This window comes from Mesoplodon densirostris, chromosome 3, assembly GCF_025265405.1.
Source record: "Mesoplodon densirostris isolate mMesDen1 chromosome 3, mMesDen1 primary haplotype, whole genome shotgun sequence".
Classification (NCBI taxonomy): Eukaryota; Metazoa; Chordata; class Mammalia; order Artiodactyla; family Ziphiidae; genus Mesoplodon; species Mesoplodon densirostris.
The window spans coordinates 14,691,656-14,713,393 of NC_082663.1; the positions used below are offsets into that span (position 1 = coordinate 14,691,656).

General features: G+C 43.1%; 1 protein-coding gene across 3 annotated transcripts in view; it reads right to left on the reverse strand.

Annotated features, from left to right (window-relative positions):
- The window catches only part of MYO10 (myosin X), a 226,110-nt gene that overhangs the window by 29,985 nt on the left and 174,387 nt on the right, over positions 1 to 21,738 (reverse strand). For all 3 annotated transcript variants that reach the window (XM_060092746.1, XM_060092745.1, XM_060092747.1), the window contains 5 exons: positions 8,228 to 8,352; positions 8,021 to 8,135; positions 2,297 to 2,403; positions 1,000 to 1,233; positions 603 to 648 (listed from right to left, as the gene is read on the reverse strand). In XM_060092746.1, the coding sequence (XP_059948729.1) occupies positions 603 to 648; positions 1,000 to 1,233; positions 2,297 to 2,403; positions 8,021 to 8,135; positions 8,228 to 8,352 (627 nt within the window). The remainder of the gene's footprint in view (positions 1 to 602; positions 649 to 999; positions 1,234 to 2,296; positions 2,404 to 8,020; positions 8,136 to 8,227; positions 8,353 to 21,738) is intronic.

A 21,738-nucleotide genomic window follows, 5' to 3' on the forward strand; every position in this document is an offset into this window, starting at 1 on the left:
GTACCCTCGGAATATGTCTGGATTTGGAGCAGGGCCTTTAAAGAGGTGATGAAGTTACAATGAAGCCGTGAGGTAGGGCTCTAACCCAACTGCCTGGTGTCCTTATAAAGAAAAGGGGATTGGGACACACGCACGGCGCACCGGGGAAGCAGGTACGCAGGTGCAAGACCACGTGAGGACACAGCAGGAATCTGCAAGTTACAGAGAGAGGCTTAAGAAGAAACCAACCCTGCCAACACCTTGATCTTGGACCTTTAGCCTCCAGAATTGTGAGACAATCCATTTCTGTTGTTTAATCTGCCCAGGCTGTGGTACTTACGTTATAGCAGCCCGAGCAAACTAATAGAGTGATGACACTGGTCTAGAGCTATCGTGCTGCTGTGATTCACACTGAAATCTTAGGCATTCACACATTTTTACCCAGTTGTGATGGGTTAGAAATTGCAGCATAAACATCTCCTCTAAAATTCTTCCTCCTGTATATTTATTTTAGCTTTGAATCCTTCTCCCTATATCTTTACTTTAGTTTCGAATCACTGAGGCAAAGTGTTTGAACTGGGAAGGTAACAGACAAGATGTCACGTGGTCATGGCATTCTTCACCTGTTGGGCGCGGAGCTCAGCTTCTCTTCGTTCCCTCTCTCTTTCTCTGGAAAAAAGACAGTGAAAATAAACGCAAGCAATGAAAAAAATCCGACATCCGCTTTTCAGAGAGCGAACTTTTTAACAGAAGCTTTGCAAAAGACAACTTAGAAGGGTGAGGGAGGGATAGGATCTCTTCCTTTGGCGATACACCTATTCTTTGCGTGAATAAAAATACCACAAAACTGGGTCTTCAACGCGGCTAAGGAATTTTATCTGAGCCACCAAGTGGTATTGTTTCAAACAGCAGGTTCCATAGCATCCACTGGGAATTCCTGCTGCGAGGCTGGATACAGAGCATAAAAACTCCAAAGGTGTCCTCCCCTCTGTTTCATCCAAGCAGAGAAAGGTCCCATACCTTTCCTCCTCCGCTCGCTTCCTTTTTTCTTCCTCCGCCCGTTTCCTCTTTTCCTCCTCTGCCCGTTTCTCTGCCAGCAGCTGCCTGTAAACTCTGCGGGCAATCTGACCTCGGAATTGCTTCTGGAAAACCACGGCTGCTTTTTTCAGGTGCAAAAACCTCCTCCTCAGAAGGAATGCTCTGTAATTCTTCTGTATAATCACTACACAATAAAGGACCTTCTTGTATTGCTTTCTGAAAATGAGAACAGAAACAGCACAACAGAATAACTGTGGAGGTAATGAGGCTTCGAGCTCTTTACATGAGTTTACGTTAATGTTACAAGACAAGACAGCAGGACCTCGTTTGGGGCTGATCCGCTCATGACAGAGACCCATTACAGGGAGCCGACAAGGAGGCCCTTGTGGGCAAAACAAAACAGAAGAAAAACAAAAGAATAACAACAAACGAAACTCAAGCAAGACCCTATCATCATGTTGGCTAAATAAACACATCACTCCTAATACTGACTTTGAAAAGTCCTGGCAGGAAGTTGGGTTGTAAACAGAACCAAGAGATATGATATATTTTCCTGCCCTTATGAGGGAAAAAGCAAAGGATCTGCCACAGCAGGACGGCTGTGTACTTGAGAAAATGTAACATACTGTGACGAGCAAGGGTTCGGGTGGCCCGCAGGTCTGCAGAGGTGGACAGAACTCAGATGCACAGGAGAAGAACCTGCCTCGTTCGGCTGACCCTGGAGAGGGGGCCACTGTGGACCCAATGGGATGGCACCAAAGTCAACAGGCGAGCTGCCTGTGGCTTCAGTATGTGACCCAGAGGAACTAGGGAAATGTTTAAATGTGTCGCCCAGTCCCCTGATGTCGCTGCTCTGAGAGCTCAGGAGCCCCTTTTCCCATTTCCTGCCCAGGTCAAGCTAACGAGGTGCTGGCATTGCTAGTTACGAGCCCTGTGCTGGGACTCTCCTTAGCCTGGTCCTGACCCGAAGCCATCCAGGTCTATTTTAAATGAAAGCATGTGGCCAGGGCCACCCCACATGGTGACACACGGGGGATGGCCCCTCCCGTCCGCGCACTTTTTTTTTTTTTGCGGTACGCGGGCCTCTCACTGCTGTGGCCTCTCCCGTTGCGGAGCACAGGCTCCGGACGCGCAGGCTCAGCGGCCATGGCTCACGGGCCCAGCCGCTCCGCGGCATGTGGGATCTTCCCGGACCGGGGCACGAACCCACGTCCCCTGCATCGGCAGGCGGACTCTCAACCACTGCGCCACCAGGGAAGCCCGTCCGGGCACTTCTTACCGTGCCAAGTAGCCCAAGACGTGCGCCCGGATCACCATGGCCGCTCGCGTCACCTCCTCCTCCCGCCGCTTCTCCAGTTTCTGCTCCAAGGACTCGCGGAGGAAGACCTGCCCAGGAGAGAGCAACATGTCACATCCACAGAATGCGGCAGGCACCGGTAAGGCGTTGCTGAGTCAGCTGTGTCTTTGGTGGGTAGGGCTTTTTTCTTTCTCTGATTTGCTCCAAACACAAACAGCCATGGTGTCCAGCACAGGGAATCTCAAATTCCTGGTGGGGAAAGGATTTTTTCTTTCTTTTTTTTTAAACTTCCCATCTGTCACACACTAAGACCTTTGTAAAATATAGTAAACAATATATTACTGGAAAGAAAAAACCAAAGGGGTATATAAAATCCAAGTCCCGTTTTTTCAGTTATTATTAGTTCAACAGGCATAAGATGACTGTGAAATTGCCATCAAGTTTATAAATACTTATCTCACTGTGGGCTGGGACAAATAGTTCATGTACCAGCACCAGTACTACATTAAGTCTAAGTAAGAAGATATCTAGAGAAACTCGCTACATTAAAAAGGAGAAGGAGGGGGAAGGGGGGAGGGGGGGGAGGAGGAGAAGAAAAGAAAGGACAAAAGAAAGAAAGGGAGGGGGAAAAAATCCAAGAAATTTGTAAAATGTTACTTTGCCATCACATGGAAACTCTCCCTTCATGCCTCTCAAATGATTACAGTCAAAGCCTCTTGGGCTCAAAAATAATGCACATAGAAAAATTGACATTTAAGAATGTAATTCTATAAACTGTTTGCAATTAGAACTCAATCATTTAAGTTATCTCGGTTCAGCCATCGCAAGAAAACTATCAATAGAATCGGGACAAAGAGATTGTAACTATTTGCTGGCCTGTTTCTGCCTGTGGGCACCTCAATCCTAGGCTTACCATTTATATAAGCCTAAGTGTGTCTGGTAATTGGCATTTGTATCAGAATTCCTAATATTTGAAAAGGTATGAAAATACTGAGACCCTCCCTCCATCATGGTAGCTTTTAATTTTGTAATTTCCAATGGGATGCATAAGGAAGTTTTGAATTATCTCCTAAAAACAAACAAATTTTTTTTTATGCTTTTCTGTTAACGGTCAGCTGGAGGCACTGGTCGGGGGCTGGTTAACCGACATACATCCTCACTCATGATTTCTCAGTTTATGCTTCAGTGAGTCATTCTGGCCTATGATGATGCATTATGTCCTCTTGATGGCACATTTTTCCAGACTCTCTGCTCTGGCTCTTCCAAGACATTTGGGCAGAAAAGCAAATAAAGAATCCCACCACCATGTGACTCACAGAAGCCTTACCTCCTCCTGCTGTGGGTTCCGGAGCATTTGTAAAACTCTCCCACCAAATAATTCTCTCAGAAAAGCTTTTCATACAATGCTCTTCCTATAATTGCAATTAATATGCTCTGCTGATGCATAAAGAGACTGCATCTTGAGCAAAAAAAAAAAAAAAAGTTCAATGTAAGAAACAGCAGCTATGAGCATAAAGCTTGTTAGTTCAGCAATGAGAAAAAGTTTTCAGAAATATGAAGCCGTTTTCATCAAGGCTGGACTTCAAAGAAATATTTAAACTTCTCTTTGAGACGATTTTTTGATATTAAGGATCTTAGTCTAACACTGTTGCTCTGGTTAGTGTTTAAAAGAAAAAGTAATGAAGTCAAATCTTGAACATGAAGGAAAGAGCGTCTCACACCTTATCAGAAGTCTAGGGACTGCCTTGGTTGGAATCAGAGTCAGAGAAATACCTGCCTTAGTTTCATGACCATCAAAGAGAGCTCTATGCTCTGCCTATTAGATTTACTTCCACATCTTTATCTATCAATAGATTCTTTCTCTAACCCGAAGGGCAAACGGAGTAAAATGCTTTAGAGACCTGACTTGGCTTCGTTAAGAACAGCCACCCTGAATTTATGTAACAACACACAGAAAGTGATGCCAGTTCTTCCAGCCCAGTGGTGTCCGCTGCCTCGCTGCCATGTTCCCAGGATGCGGCCAAGATCGAGTCAGCGGGATCCAGCTGCTGTGAGCGGAGGCACCGGCCTCGTCAGGCATCATCAAGCAGCTCAGGAAGGGGTAGTGCCCACTCAGGGGGCTGCTCGGCTAACCTTGACTCAATATCCAATACGAATAGTTTCTCATGGCTTTTCCTATCATGTGCTTAGATAGCTCAAGAGCCTATGGATTATTCCAGTAAAATGTCTTTATAGAATACCTCTTGCAGGCTTTATTGCCAGAGAAGAAATAAGGTCTGGCAATGTAGTCCACGGACCAGAAAAGTAAAACGTGCCAGAGTCACAAGGCAGAGGGAAAAGGCAAAACCAGGAAGAAAGAGGGGAGCAGCTGTTCACCTCCGTCTCCCTAAACTTGGCTTCTCATCAGGGACGTACAGCAGGATCTCCTGCTCGGGCTGTTCCAGAGGCTTGGACAGGCCTCCTAGCTTCTTTAGGGATGCTTCCCCAGCAGATAAGAATCCTTGCCTTCCAAAGACCAGATGTGTTTTAAGCCAGTGAATTCAGACCTGGCACCATGTTTAATTTGCTGACTACAGCGCTGCCCACATTTCCCTCTGTCATGTAAGTGTTGACAGAAACTTCTTTACCAGAAGATCTAGATATTTGTTAGAGGTTCAAGGTTTTAAATGCAAAGACCTCTGGCAGCAACACTGACTGAAACACTGCTAGAGTATAATTAACTGTATAATTAAGTCAAATGTTGGTCAAGGTCAAGGCTATTTAGTGGATACAATTCAAATGCTCTCATGTTTCCATTTACTTCCTAATATTTACGTGAAATGATAAGCTTCCATCCTACCTCTACTTCCAATGTGTCACCAATTAAAATTTAACTCCTCTTTAAAGATTTCCTTTTCTTGAATACTCTTCTGATCATGTCAATTCACAGTGAGCTCTCTCCTGGAGCTGTGTCCTTATTCCTTCGAGAGATCACACTGCATAATATATCAGTTGTATGGGATGACTTATCTCCCAAAAACTTAGTAAACAGGGGGCAATCCCCATGTCTTTATGTCTCCGTATCCCTGTGCTACACCCAGTTCTAAGTCTTGCTGGGGCCTGATTTCCATCGTAAATTGTAAATGAAGTTGGATTGATTTTTCAGAGCTCAGAAAAGAGACTGGTATTGGCTGGGTGAGTCAATTATCTTTGATGTTATTCCATGGTATAAGGCAGTGAGACAGGAGGAGGATATCAGTTTATAGAGAATATAATACCTTTTTAATTAAAAAAATCAGAGCAGACTATATTATACTGCCAAGAGCTCTACTTGAACCAACTTCTTTAGAAAGTTCTTTGAGTGACTCAACATACAACAATCTTGTGCCATCACTTTATAGTTTTTTAGCATTTTACAGACACTGACTGAGCTCCTACTATGTGAGCTCCTACTACGTGCATTGTGTTGTGTAGAAGAACGAACAATGAACTCTACATTCTCTATTGGGTGATTGTAGACAAGTCACCAGGCAATACCAAGACAACATGACAGCATGTTAAGTGTTATAACAGGGCAGAAAACAGAAAGATGTCAATGACAGAGGAGGGGGCTTAGCCCAGTTTAGGGGTGAGTTTTGGTGCAGGGTGCAGTGAAGAATGTCAAATAGGACTCCTGTCAAAGCCTACATCTAAGCAGAGACTTGAAGGAGGAGCTGGCTAAACGGGGTGGAGGGGAGGGTGGAGAATTCCAGGTAAAGAGACCTATACACCTGGGAGGACACACCCCAAGGTGACCCCCAATGAGTTACACCCTTGTTTAATCCTATTAGTGTGGGTGGAACCCGTGACTTTCTTCTAGAACATGGCAAAGGTGATGGGAAATCACTCTTATGGATATGTTACATTATATAAGACTCCAGCTTAGGAGACTGGAGCAGGAGTGTCTCCTGCTGGCCCTGAAGAAGTGGGAGGGCCTGGGAGGGGTTCAGGTGGTTAGAAACTGGGGGGGGACCTCTAGAAGCTGAGAGTAGCTCCAGGGGGCAGCCAGCAGGAAAAGAGGGTCCAGTGGGTCTGCAGCCCCAGTCCTACAACCGCAAAGACTGGCATTCTAGAGCCACGTGAGCTTGGAAGAGGACCCCAAGCTCCAGAAGGGAATGCAGTCCCAGCTGACACTCTGAGACCCTGACAGAGGACCAGCTAAGCTGTGCCTGGACCCCTGACCCATAGATACCATGAGGTAATTGGTGTTTGTTGTTAAAGCTGTTAAGTTTATGGCTGACTGTTACACAGCAATAGATAACTAATACAATACCTCTGCATGCCATCTCTACCTTGTTAGATGTTTGCATCTTAATTAAATCCCTGACCAGCTGAAATCCTTCAAGAGCAGAAGAGTATGTTCATTATACACTTTCCTTTGCTAAGTGGCCTCCAGGTGATGCCTAAATACTTGTCATTAATCTCACATCAATATTATAGACTGAATGCTTGCCACCCCCCACCCCCAATTCTTATGCTGCAGCCCTAACCCCCAATGTGATGGTATTTCAAAGTCAGGCCTTTAGGAAGTAATTACGTTTAGGAGGGTGGGGCCCCGTGATAGGATTAGTGCCCTTATAAGAGGAGGAAGAGAGACCAGAACTCACTCTCCACCGTGTCAGGACACAGTAAGAAGGCAGCTGTCTGTAAACTGGGAACGAGACCTTCACCAGAACCTGACCATGCTGGCACCCTGATCTCAGAATTCCTGGCTGCAGAACTGTGTGAAATAAATGTCTGTGCTTAAGCCACCCTATCTATGGTATTTTATCAGAGAAGCTCTGAGATGAAGACAGTCAAACTGCAAGATATGTGTCTCTTTTTCCCTCTTCCTCCTCTTTCTTTTTTTTAAACAAAGAAACTCCTAGGTTAAAAACATAATGGGAGCAGAAACTTTAAAATATTTCTCTGATGCTGTATTCCTACTTGTAGAGTCAGGAGGATGAGGCTTGAGGAACACCTCTTACTTTTGAAGACAACCATACACTCAAAGGCTGACAACCCCCAGGTGCCTGCATTTCTGCCTCTCCTGTGTGATAAGACCCTGGAGGTGGGTGGCAGAAGGAGAATGGAACCCCAGATGAGAGCCCTGGAAGTTCCCGATACAGGGAGAAGAGGTCATACTGCCAATTTTATGGCTAATTTTTTCTGTTGAGGCCAGACTGCTTATCACTCAGCTAAGGGGTAAAGGCCTCAGTCACACCTGCATGTTTAAAAAAATGGATTTCAACTTGGCTTTCCAGACTGGACTTTGGGTAACCTACCAGATTTCGGACTACTTGCTGGTCTCCCACACAACAGCTCCTGTGGTGCAGGGAGAACATTCAGTATTCTATTCTTATAATGCAAAGTTAGAGGGTCTGGGGTATCACTTCTTAGATGCCAGAGGCTGCCCAGTTCTTCCCTGGCACTGAGTTGCCCATCAGCCAACATTTGTTGACTGACTGAATGAAAACACACGCACTTAGGATCCGATGCTTCAATGTGTCCCCAAGAACAGAGTTCCTGAAAAGTCAAGGGCTTCAGATAAAAGATTCATGTTGGGAGGACAAAGAGTATGGCTAGCATGATACCATGCGTATCTTCCCAACACTGGAAAAACAGTTGGTTAGCAGTCATCACAGAACACCGAACTCAAACATCTCTCAGGGGGTTGATGGGACGGTCGTTCTTTCTCCGAAATTTTACCTTCGTCTTCCCCAGCTGCCACTCGCTGTTGGAGGTGTCATAGAGCTGCAGCAGGGCCGTGCACTTGCCCCTCACGTCCTCGGGCAGAGCCACGTTCCTCGTCAGCACCTTATATCTGCAAAAGAAGAATGCGCAGCGTCACCTTGTGCTAAAATCCTTTCCCCAGCCCCTATGCAAAGAAAGAGGGTCTCTGCAGCTCCGTCTTGCCTTTTGTAAAAATCCTGGAAGGGTCTTCGGACAGCATACCCAGCTTTCCGGATCCTGACCGTCTCCAGCATCCCAGAGTACCGCAGCTGGTTGACCACAACTGCCTGTTCAAACTGGTCGGGCATCTAAAACATGCCAAGAGGTGAGAAGATGCCGTTAACAAGACCGCCCCCCCAGCCATGGTTTTACACACACACATTCTGAACCTACACAAATATACAGAACAGAAAACAAACCCCACCCCACATACCCACAGCCTAGCTGTAACAGCCAGCACCCGTGTCAATCCTGCCCTCCCATCCTTAGCCCACTTACTCCCTGACCTTGGATTTTTTTTGAAGCAAGCCCCAGACAGTACACACTCCCACTTGTAAATATATCAGTATCACTTTTATTTTTTGGCCGTGCTTTGCGGCATGCGGGATCAGTTCCCTTACTAGGGATGGAACCCGTGCCCTCTGCAGTGGAAGTGCGGACCACTGGACTGCCAGGGAAGTGTTCCAGTATCATTTTTTAAATAGAACCACAACACGATCATATCTTAAAAGATACCAATAATTCATTGATATTAACATCCAGGTTCAAATTTCTGATTATTTTACAAATATCATAAACGGACCACCATTTTTAATGCTATGTTTTCCAAAGAATCTTAAGGGTCATGCAAATATCACTTTATTTACTTTTGAAAATTCAATTTCCAGGCATTTTTTTTAGCTGAAGAATGCAGTGACCCAGTGAGGGCTGGGGGAGGGGTTAGGGGCTGGGGAGGAAAAGGAGAGCTTGTAAGTGGAGAAAACAGACAAAAATGAAAAAAAAATTAATTTTCTCAATTTCTAGTCAGAAACCCCATTTATCGAGCTCCATGCTATGATCACTAAATAAATTAATCCCAGAACATACAAACAAAAGACAGAGGAAATCAAGCCAAGACTTAACATTCTGAGCCATATTCTCTTATCTGTTCAGTTGCCAAACAAACTGGTGTTGCTGACAGGACAATGGTCTTTCAGGGTAAAGCCCAAAAGTATGCCATTTCCCACTCACAGCTTTTTGGGCAGTGATTTGTTTTTTAGTCCAAACACCCCATTCCCTTTAATTAATTCATATTTTCTTATCTTACACAACTGTGTACAAAATGACTGAAAAAATAGTGCCATAGAACACAAGTACATTGTTAAAAAGTGCAAAGATGGTAAAGTGGCTTAAATTTGCGAGCCTTAAAAACACAGCCAGTCATTAACACAAAATCAGGCTGAAAGCCATGTTATTCTGTACGCTTTCCAAGCTAGCAAAAAAATAAATCTGAAGAATGCTCTGCAAATCTCCTTTGCAGCGTTTGATGGAAAAGCTGCCATCATACCCAGCAGGATGACTTGTCTCATATTTAATTTCTCTTACAAACACTGGGGTCAGATGTCTCTACTCAGCAGTATTCTACCGGAGTCTAGCCAATAAATAAGGGCGAATATCCAAAGAACTGGGGCTCACTGGTTTCTGGTCTTAATTATTTCAAATATCCCTAGACGAGAAAGAATAAAATAAAAGCATGAAAAAATTAGCCTTGATAACTCCTTTACCTTATCTTTGGATTGAAACACAGAGAGAGAGGCAACTGCTCTGAGGGTATTTGGTTAAAATGCTTCTGTTAGATTTGGGAAATATAATCGGAACAGTAGCAATCCACAACGACCAGTAGAGAGCTAATATAAAACAAACACTGAATAAGGCATCAGACTTAGTTAACTTTGTTAATTCACAGTCAGGGAAATCTACAAATTTCATATTTAATCATTTGATGCTCAAAGACTTGTTTAATAAATTAAAAAAAAAAACTCTCTAAATCTCTCTCAAACTTTCACTGTTCCTGACCCATACTTTTTTCCTTGCTCCTTTTCTTTCAATCTCTACTTAACAAAGTCCGTACAATTCCTTAGTTTGGCACTAGTTATTAAAACACTCTGAAAAATATTACTAAAGGGACACCCCATCCAAAAAGTCCAGCCGCACTTACCATCTTCCAGTCCCTCTGAGGAACATTCCACCTTCGGTTTGGCTCTCAGGCCAAAATTCATATGGAAAACAACTGCCACACTGACCTTTTCGCCACAGCTAAAGACACTGAACAATAATGAACACCATTCCTGTGCTTTAAAAAGTGCTCGGTCACCATGACAACCCCTTCCATTCTCGGGCTAATTAGTGTGGTGTGGTTGTAGGATTTCATACAGCCTGGGGAGGGGAGGGCGGGTGGGAGGGAGCCACCAGGAGTGGCCACTCTTTCCAGGCTCCCACTGTGATTGTGTTTCTGCCCTTCACAGAAATTTAACCAGGGGAAGGGGGATCTGTTCGCAGATTGTCGCCCTGGGCAACACACAGGGCAACCACGAGGGGTGTAGACCTGTATTTCCATTGGTGGGTCTCAACTTCCTTTTCTTTCTGGTGAATTGAATGTTCAAAGATGACACAGCTGGAGGGTGGACAAGTCACAACTCAAAGGCATGGGGCCTTTCAAAACTTCAGCTAATGCACTCCAGTCTGTACTGGTAACTCGTTTTCCAGAACTGGATGTCCCCCCTCCAAAGGCTGCCGGCAGTGTCCTAACTGTGGAGTTTTTTTTTTTTTTTTTTTTTTTTTTTTTTGTGGTACGCGGGCCTCTCACTGCTGTGGCCTCTCCCGTTGCGGAGCACAGCCTCCGGACGCGCAGGCTCAGCGGCCATGGCTCACGGGCCCAGCCGCTCCGCGGCATGTGGGATCCTCCCGGACCGGGGCACGAACCCATTTCCCCTGCATCAGCAGGCGGACTCTCGACCACTGCGCCACCAGGGAAGCCCCTAACTGTGGAGTTTTGATGGCCGACAGCAAGGGAGGATTTGGGAAGTGACAGTCATAAACCGGGGCAATTATAGTCCCAGGAGTCCGGTCTTGATCCGTTTACTGAATATAAATAATTAAACACCTACTATGCGCCAAGGTTTTGTGATTCATGATTGCGGGGGGAAACAAAAGGCGGGGGCTAGGTTCTTTTTTGTCTTAAACCAAAACTCCTCACCAGAGTAGTACATTCATTACAACTGATGAAGCCACATGACACATCCTAATCACCCCAAGTGCATATCTGACGTCAGGGTTCACTCAGCCCTGTACATTCTGTGGGTTTTCATGACTGTAATCACACATGTCCATCATCAGAGCATCGCACAGAGTGGTTCTGCTGCCCTAAAAATCCTGTGCTTCATCTATTCACTTCTACCTCTCCCCAACAGCTGGCATCCACTAATCTTTTAACTGTCTCCACAGCCTTTTTTTTTAAGACTAATTTTTTTAAAGAGTAGTTTTAGGTTCACAGCAAAATTGAGAGGAAGGTACAGAGATTTCCCTTATACCCTCTGACCCTCACTTGCATAGCCTCACAGGGCTGATTCTGTTTCCAAGGACCCTGAAATTTAGGAGGGTGACAGGTATGCCAAACGTCACTACTTATGTGGTAGATGGCCTACTACAAAACCATACTAAAAATTAAAGTTACGCTCCTTGGGAACACGGGACAAAGAGAAGTACTGAGGGGGTATGGGTGTCACGTGAATTTGAACCCAGGTCTGACCCAGAGTTTGGGTCTCACAACTCCTACTCACTGCTGGAGGGGAAGGGACATTCTACACAGAGAACACAGCACAAACCAAAGCCAAGAGGTGGAAAGAGAACCTGGCATGTTCAGTAGTTCAGGCCGGGATGGAACGTGGAGGTGGGCAGGGACGTGAGCTGTTGGTGGACACGGCACTCAAGTTTGATGCCACTGTTTGCAGGATCGGGAGCTGCCCGCCGGGGGCAGACCTGTGCTATAGAAGGATCCCCGTGTTGGTAGCAGCAAAACTGGAAACAAGACCAGAGGCATGGCTGGGTCTATTTTGATATCATGCCCATCATGAAGTGTTAGGCGGCCATTACAAAATAAGACCAAATTAAAGATGCCCCAGTTAACTCTCAAGCCTTTTTGAAAGGTGAGAAAAAGAAGATGAAGAAAAGTATGTATGACAGTCTCATTGTTGTAAAACAATGACCCCATCAAATAAAACACCTGCTCTATGTATGTACACGTGTGTGAATATACACATTTAGATACACAATGTGCAGAAAAGGATAGGAGGAGACATGCCAGGCTGTTATTGAGTGGGGGGCACTATTGTGGGTGGTGGGAAGAAGAGACAGCTGAGAAAAAAGGGGGGAAAATGAGACGGCACTGAAAGAAGGAAATAATCACGTATGTACAATATGAAAAATTTCTATTTGGCTGTATATCTTTGAAGACACTTAACTTTTTTTTTTTTAACAAATAAAAAAAAAAATCAGGTACAGAATGGATTGTAGAGGTCCTACTTTGAACAGCATGGACATAGAGGCAGAGAAGCAGGGAGATCAGGGTCAAAGCTGCTGTAAGGGAGCCTTAAAGTGCAAACAACCCAAATGTCCATCAACTGATGAGGAGACAAACAAAATGGTCTTTCTATCCATAAAACGGAATATTACTGGCCATAAAAAAATGAAGCACCGCTACATGCTGCAACATGGATGAGCCTTGAGAACATTATACTAAGTGAAAGAAGCCAGTTATGAAACACCACGTGTTACGTGATTCCATTCATGTGAGACGTCCAGGACAGGAAATCTACGGGGACAGAAGGTAGAGTGGTGGCTACTAAGGCCTGGTGGAGGGGATGGGGAGACAGAGGGGGGACAGCCAAGAAGTAAGGCATTTCTTTTTTTATAAATTTATTTATTTCTTTATTTTTGGCTGTGTTGGGTCTTCGCTGCTGCGCGGACTTTCTCTAGTTGTGGCGAGCGGGGGCTACTCTTTGTTGTGGTGCACGGGCTTCTCGTTGCGGTGCCTTCTCTCGTTGCAGAGCACGGGCTCTAGGCGTGCGGGCTTCAGTAGTTGTGGCTTGCGGGCTCTAGAGCACAGGCTCAGTAGTTGTGGCGCACGGGCTTAGTTGCTCTGTGGCATGTGGGATCTTCCCGGACCAGGGATCGAACCGTGTCCCCTGCATTGGCAGGCGGATTCCCAACCACTGTGCCACCAGGGAAGTCCCCTAAGGGATTTCTTCTTGAGGTAATGAACATGTTTTAAGTGTCTGTGGTGATGGTTGCACATCTCTGTGAATCTATGAAAAACCATTGAATTGTACACTTCAAATGAGTCAGTTGCATGGTATGTGATTTATAGCTCAATAAAGCTTAGGAAAAAAAGGTACTGTAAAAGCCAGACTGACACGGAGGCATTTAAAATGGACAAAAAGAGACGGATGCAAGAGAGTTTGTATCCTGGAGACAGGGTTTACATATGTTTAGCTTCAGGTAATTTAATTAAAAAAAAAAAAGTTAGAACTTTCTCCTCTACAATCTGAAAAAATAAGATTTCAGAATGCCTAGACAAAACAAATGACTGGTAACAGAGCATGCTAAGCCCTCCACAAAAATCAAATACGGGTAAGCCCGAGCTTCTGCAGCTAAAAATCTAAATAAAGGGCAACAGACGTGCTGGCAAACAGGGACACAAGACAGGGGAGGTGTTTTACAACAACAAAGAAAAGAAAAAATGCATTTATGTGTTAATGAATATGATTACCCTGAACATTACCTAGCCTTCCATAATTTCAAAAATACTGCATAGAGACAATAAGAAGTGTGATGGTGGACTTGGAAATAGTCACCTGTCCACGGTAAGAGGACATTCAATCTGCGCTTATTTAATTAAAGAAAATAGAATAGTTAATTATCTGTGGACCCTGACCCTTGAAGTTCTAATGCTTTTCAGCATTTGAGGTCTCACAGAAACCAATGGAGAAGCCCTGAGAAGAGTCCAGGGAGAGGGGGTGGGGTGGGAATGCAGCCTGCCACACCGAGGTCAGGGGGGGCTGGCAGGGGCCAGCCAGGACTGTGGAGAGAAGGAACTGTCCTCTGATGGCCAAAGTCACACACACTCTGATTAAGCATTACATTGACTAGAAACCGAGTCAGGTGGTGGGAAATCCAGCTCTACTGCTGAGGTTGCCTCAGAGTCTCCTGAAGAGAAAAGACACCTTGAGGGGAGAGAACAAGCTGGACAAGGACGCAGGACTGGCACAGAAGTGACTCTTATTTCACTCTGCAGTCATCCACTGTTATGTAATCTCACTTAACATGGATCTATGAGAGCAAATTTTTTTAAATTTGATATTGGGAGAAAACTATTCTCTCTAGAAGAAATGACATGCTTAATCTGACTCTTCACTCATAAATTGATGACTATTACAACTCACTGTAACTTACTTACACACCTTGTGCCAAAGAGGAATTAAGGCAAGATAAAATAAACTGAAAATAGATACAGTGATTAAAGGGAACACACAGTAGAAAATGCATTGTATTACCCTTTTTGCCTTGGCTGACAGGAAGCTCAAAGTTAAGTTTCCTTCTCAATACTAACTTCTGTCAACCAGGTATTTTATTTTGCCTTAAGTTATGAATCATTTTTCATAGATGTTAATCAACAGATTCTCAATTCCTTTAAGGAGCCTATATTATTTTTATAGTCTAAGATGGCAACCATAAAATACATAATCTTAAAAACATTAATAATTTTTAAAAAGAAGAATTTTATTGTTCTAACCTCAAAGATCTACTGATGATTATACACATAGAATTTAAAATGCTTGTTTAGCAGCCTTGCAGGAACCAAGTCCTCTTGTTTGTATGTGCGAGGTACCCACAGCAATCCTTCAACTCATACAGCACTTGAAGGCAGAAACCCGACGGGTGGGTTAGATGAGTAATATTATTGCATTTTGCGGATAAGGAAACTGGAAGTGAGCAAGGCTAAATGACTTGTTCAAACCAGTTAATATTTGCTTAAATCAAACAATTAAAGCTCAAAGAACTTGGCATTCCTGAAAACTAGTATGTGAATCAAACTTGATACGAACCATATTTTTCTACTGACATGTTATAAAACTGGAGGCATATTTCCAGAGGATATAATTCTCAAAGGAGTGAGCTGGAAACTTCTTCAGGGAAAAGATTACAATGAAATCCAGGCAGAGAATGCGCCCTATACTGTAGCATTTCCAGAACACTCGGTCTTTTGGGCACATGGAGACAGTTTCTAAAAATTTTAACACTAAGGAGGGGGCCTTAGGGACAACCTGTCAGGTGCTAACCTGGTGTACATACAGGTGATATAAAAAATCACAATTCTAAGGGCCACGGCAACGTAGAGCAGAAACCGGCACACTACACCATGAGTTCAGCCAAATATCTATACACAGAAATAACTAGTGAACAGAGGAAACCTTCTGGAAAATCAAATAGCAAACTCTGAGCAAATCCACCTCTAGTCACTGGTCCCATTAACACAGACAACGAAAGGCTGACAACACTGTTACTTTGTGTCTCAGCGTCAGAGGACTGACAGAATTCACATGTGCCTTGACCCACTTGTGGTTGCAACTCCACCTGCGTCTCCTCACTGGATACCACCTGCCAAGGACAGGTGCTTGAGAAGAGCCAATACAGCACAGTGGACAGAAGAACACACTCAGAACACGTTGAACTCCATCCCGTGGAAGGAGCCCGCAGGTGACAACATACTTAATGACTGCTTTTGCTTTAATAATAAATGCAACTTGATAATTCATGCGGGCGCTTCTGAACACAGGCTACAATTTATTTCCAGAAGTGGTCCTTTTCTCCCTTTTAAGAAGACGCTTAGGGCTTCCCTGGTGGTGCAGTGGTTGAGAGTCTGCCTGCCGATGCAGGGGACACAGGTTTGTGCCCTGGTCTGGGAGGATCCCACATGCCGCGGAGCGGCTGGGCCCATGAGCCATGGCCGCTGAGCCTGCGTGTCCAGAGCCTGTGCTCCGCAACGGGAGAGGCCACAACAGTGAGAGGCCCGCGTACCACAAAAAAAAAAAAAAAAAAAAAAAAAGACGCTTCATTTATTCAAAGTCTAAAAACTAGCCACTTGATAGGATCTCAGTGTCTTAGAGATGAGGTAAAAGTAAACATTACTTACTGTTTTCATCAATCAAAAGTATTTATTAAGAACCTTCCATTAACTGAGCAACCGGAGGCAACTGTATGGGATGACCCACAGCAAACCCAGCCCCTGCTCTGACCTGACAAATGCAGGTTCTCTTTGGCTCCAATCTGCTTGGAACGCAATATGGAAGCAAGCCCTGGGCCTGGCGAAACGGGTCCTCAGAGCACAGAGTAACCAGACATGGGATCTAAGCATTATGCCAACACTTGTTTTATTGCCCTACCTTAGTAGCCTAATACAAAAATAAGTTTTTTAAACTTTATAAGATTTACCTCCAACCCAACACTGGTAGATTGTTTCTGAAAGTGAATGGTATAACATTCTAAAATTAATTACAATGAAAGAGTTCTACTTCCCTCATTGTGTTTTTTAATGGCCCCTGACTGTCGTCCTCTGTGAAATACTGTAAACTTTATCTACATATATACTAGCTCTGCCTTGGAGGGGCTTATTACGCAGTCCGTACCGTGGAGGATTAGTATCCAGCATCCCAAGAAATGTAAAATAAGTTGATTCTTTGGTAAAACCGTTACATGATTCTTCATTTTGCTAAGGAAACACTGTGGAGTGAGAGACACCAGCCTTAGAGACGATTTACCAGATTAGGAATATTTGTATTTGCATTATGATCATGGGATATACCTTTACCCTAATTCAACTTGAAGCACAAACAAGCAAACAAATCTTAAGAAGCCTGATAACCCTTCATCAACTTTAAGAATTAAAAATTACCTTAGAGTTTACCAAGTCAATTATGTTACACTTAGAAGGTATCATGCCCAACCTTACACTGAGTGGCGAAAAGACTCCTGTCCTCACTCCCTACTAATTAACAAATTAACAAAAAATCAAGATGTGAGGCCTCTCCATCTTTATTTGCTGTCTTTGTTACATCAAATTCTCAAAAGCAGTTAATAAATAGCTTAAGTTTATCATGCTTTGAATGAACCGTTTTCAAAAGCATGGTTACTAAAGCAGAAGTATAACTTTCCTGACCTTGACAAGGAAGTAAACAAAAGCCAATTAAACTAGAGACAAAGGGTCTTTGTCTCACATCAGTCATTTCTCTCGGGGCAGTTCAACATTTGACACAGTTGTTGCCACTTGCTAAGTCCCACGTTTTGAGAAAAGAGGCAACCACATCCCCCTCCCAGGGGAGGAAGGGGAAGCATCATGGTTACGTGACTGGTTAAAGCTGTTGGTCAGTCCTGGGGGGTCAGATTACAGAGCGTGGAAATTTCTCACTCACCCAGTACAGCCTTCAATCTACACCCTTCCCAGACGAGCACAGTTTAAAAGCAAGGAACTTCAAGCTCTGTTATAGGTGGAAACTGTGGTCCTCACCTCAGATCCACACAAATCCCAACTACTTAATGGGAAGAAAACTTTGAACATAAATAATATACACATGCGTACATGAAACCTTCCTAAGGCACAGCCTTAGCCCTATTATACCCCCTCCCTGTTCCTGAACTTACAGCGCACCCCAAATTAAGACAAGGGCTTCAATTTCACATTGGAGGCCCCCTCCCAGTAAGCTCCAATCTACCTCTCCAGTCAGTACACCCACACACACCCTCCACGTTTTAGTTAAATTAGAGCTAACTCTAGTTTTCTGACTAGAACCTTCACTTCCTGTTTTATCTCGGCTGAAGCCAACTTCTCCACCTGAAATGTCCTCCCGTTGTCTCTAACTGTTGAGTTTCATGGATCTTTTAGGGGTTTCTCAAATACTCCCTCCTCAATAAAATTGTTCTGGATGTATCCAACTGGTGCCATCTGTGACCTTGACCATGCTGTTCCTGGTGTCACATTTTTTTAAAAAATTTAAGTATAGTTGATTTACACTGTTGTGTTAGTTTCAGGTGTATAGCGAAGTGATTCAGTTTTACATATATATTTATTTACATATATATTTCTTTTTCAGATTCTTTTCTATTATAGGTTATTACTAGACACTGAATATAGTTCCCTATGCTATGCAGAAGGTCCTCGTTGTTTATTTTATATATAATAATGTGTATTGGCTAATCCCAAACTCCTAATTCATCCCCCTTCCTTTTCCCCTTTAGTAACCATAAGTTTATTTTCTATGTCTGTGAATCTATTTCTCACATTTTTAAAAATATCCATTAGAAATATCCATGTGAACCTTCATAAGAGTATAAGTTCCTTTGGGCAGGAGCTGAATCTTATGAATTTCTCACTAAATTGCTGACCACTGGACTCGACACCTCAGATAGGTACCCACTTATCCTACTGTATTGCCTAAATGAAAGGGTGGTCCTGTTTACAGCTGTTTCAATGTATTTGTTTGGTGATAACTTAGAAACAATATCAAAAGCACAGTACACGAAAGGAAAAACTGGTAAGTTAGATTTCATTAAAATTAACTTCTCTGTGAAAGACACTGTTAAGACAATAAAAAGACAAGCAATACACTGGGAAAATGTTTGAAAAATACATAGCTGAAAAAGACTGTAATCAAAATACACAAAGAACACTTACAAGTTGACAATACGAAAAAACAACCCAATTTTTTAAAAAGGCAGAAGATCTGATCAGAGACACCATCAAAGGATCTATAGGGATGACTAAGAAGCATATGGAAACACACTCAACATCAGATATCTCAGGAAACTGCAAATGAAAACAATGACATGCCACTACACACCTATTAGAATGGTAAAATCCAGAAAACTGATTAATACCAAGTGCTGACAAGGATGTGGAACAACAGGAACCTTAACTCACAGCTGGCTGAATGCAAAATGATGCAGCCAATTTGGAAGACAGTTTCTCACAAAGCTAGACATAGTCTTAACATATAATCCAGCAATCACACTCCTAGGTACAGTCATTCGTCTGTACCTACAGGGGATTGGGTCCAGGACCCCACCCTCCATGGATACCAAAATCCACATATGTTCAAGTCCCTTATATTAAATGGTGTAGTATTTGCATATAACCTATGCACATCCTGCTGTATACTTCATCTCTAGGTTACTTATAATACCTAGTACAATGTAAACGCTACCTAGATAGCTATATAAATAGAATGTAACTGCTATGCAAATAGTTGCCAGCATGTGGCAAATTCATGTTTTTCTTTTTGGAACTTTCTGAAATTTTTTCTCCTGAATATTTTTGATCTGAGCTTGGTTGAATTCCCAGATGTGAAACCCTTGGATCAGGAGGGCTGACTGTATTTACCCAACTGAGGTGAACACTTATCTTCACACAGAAACATACATGTGAATGTTTATAACAGCTTTATTCATAACCATCAAAAACTGGAAGCAATCATCGTGTCCTTCAATAGGTGAATGAAAAAGAAACTGGGGTACATTCATTCAACTGAATATTATTCAGATTTTTTTTTAAAAAGCTGTCAAGCCCTCAAAAGACACAGAGGAACCTTATATACACAGTGCTAAGTGTATGTATGTGATTCCAATTGCATGATACTCTGAATAAGGCAAAGCTATAGAGATGGTAGAAAAATGAGTGGTTGCCAGGACCTGGGGGAGGGCTGAATAGATAAAGAAGAGGGAAATTCTAGGTTGGAGAAACTATTCCATATGATTCCATAACAGTGGCTGCGTGACATGATACATTTATCAAAATCCGCAGAACTTTACAGCAAAAGAATGAACCCTGGAGGATCATCCCAGGAAATAACTCAGATTGTCACAAAAGAATCTAAGTGTATTACAAGTGTATGAAACAACATCATGGGAAGGACTTGGGGGAAAACCTGCAACTAAAGGAGCTTTGGACATGGATTCTATTCAGCCTAAGACTTAGAGGCAAAAGGAGTCACGATACTGATACCACTATAGGTTTACACTGGAATGGAACAATTAAATAGATGGATGGTGGAAGAAAACCTTAACGAAATGAATTCTACCCAACTAGAGTTGATTTACTTTCATGAAAACAGCAGCAGAAAAACCCAACTCTAACGCTGGCTTAACCTCAACTCTAAAGCATGCCAGTCACAAGGTCCAAGCAGTCCTCAAAATGTGTTTCTAGAGAACAAGCCAAAAACACAGCTCAATACCCACCTATTTTTTCAGTTGTTTATATGACACAACTGGAATGTGTTTCTATGGGAAAGAGTTCAGGTCAGGATGTACTGAAGGCACTTTTCAGCACGGTATTTAATAAGGACAATGTAAAAGACATTGGGAGATACAAGCAAAGCCTTGTTTTCTCCATTATCATTAAATGAAAGAATAATGCATGCAAAGGTTTTCTTTTTTTTTTTTTAATCAAAAATATAGAGAATATATGTAATGAAAAACCCACAGCTCTCCTGGAGAAAACTACCCTTGCCAGTTTCCCATGTTTTCTTCCAGATTATTCTATGCATGTATAAATGTAGGATTGTGTGTGGCTGTATACAGATGCATGCATGCACATACAAATAAATACAAGCTTCATTTTTTTTTTTTTTAAAAAGCAAAGACATGTTTGAGAAAAAAAAAGCAAAGACATGTTTGACGTTTTGCTCTGTTTGCCTAAGACCATCCTGGAGAATTCCCTGTGAGGACATACAGATCTCCCGTGTTTTTTCACAGCAGCACACTGTGTCATTACCAGAATGTGTCTAATCAGCTCCCCATGGAGGGACATTTAGGTTGGTTCTACCCTTTGCTGTTTTCTATTCAGCTTTTACTGAATGAAAGGAAATAAAGTGGAACCCTGGAGTCCCCACACCAGAAAATCTCCTGTCAACACTTGCACCCCTGGCTCCATCCCTGACCCCCTTTGTTTCATGGTGAATATGCAGTCTTCTACTTTTGGTGCCTACGGTTAGGAGCCCCCCATAGAACAGAAAGGTGATCACCGCAGTGTGAAGCTTTATAACCTCCTCTATCTCTGCCCAACCTCGACCTCTAAGGAAAGGTGATTACTGAGATGCCTCATGTGCGAGACAGGCTCTTGTTCTATGAAAGGATGACACTGTGGACTCCGTTTATATTGTGTCAACATCAGTTTGACATTTTAATCAATTGGTCAGAAACTAATTACTGACGAGAAGAATAACTTGCGATTTAATTCTGCCAATTTTCTATTTTGTTCCAGCATGTGAGACCATGGAATTTGGGGAGTTTCTCTGTCACACTGTATAACAAGGTCATTTAATAGTATTTCTAGTCCAAATGATGGATAGAAACCTAAAGGGATGGCTTATGATAAAAAGTTGTGTGTTTAATAAAAACAGCAGCTACCTATTCATGGAACAGCGACCCATTTCCGCTCTACATGTATCTCTCGTAACCCTTACAGCCACCCTATGAGTTAAATCAGTCCATGATGATCAAATTAAATTTGTGATATAAGGTGAGGAGAGGCAGCCATTTGGGAAATGCTGACATTTGCACAGCAATGTATAGCCCAGATGTCATGTGTTCATCTCTGCCGCCCTGTG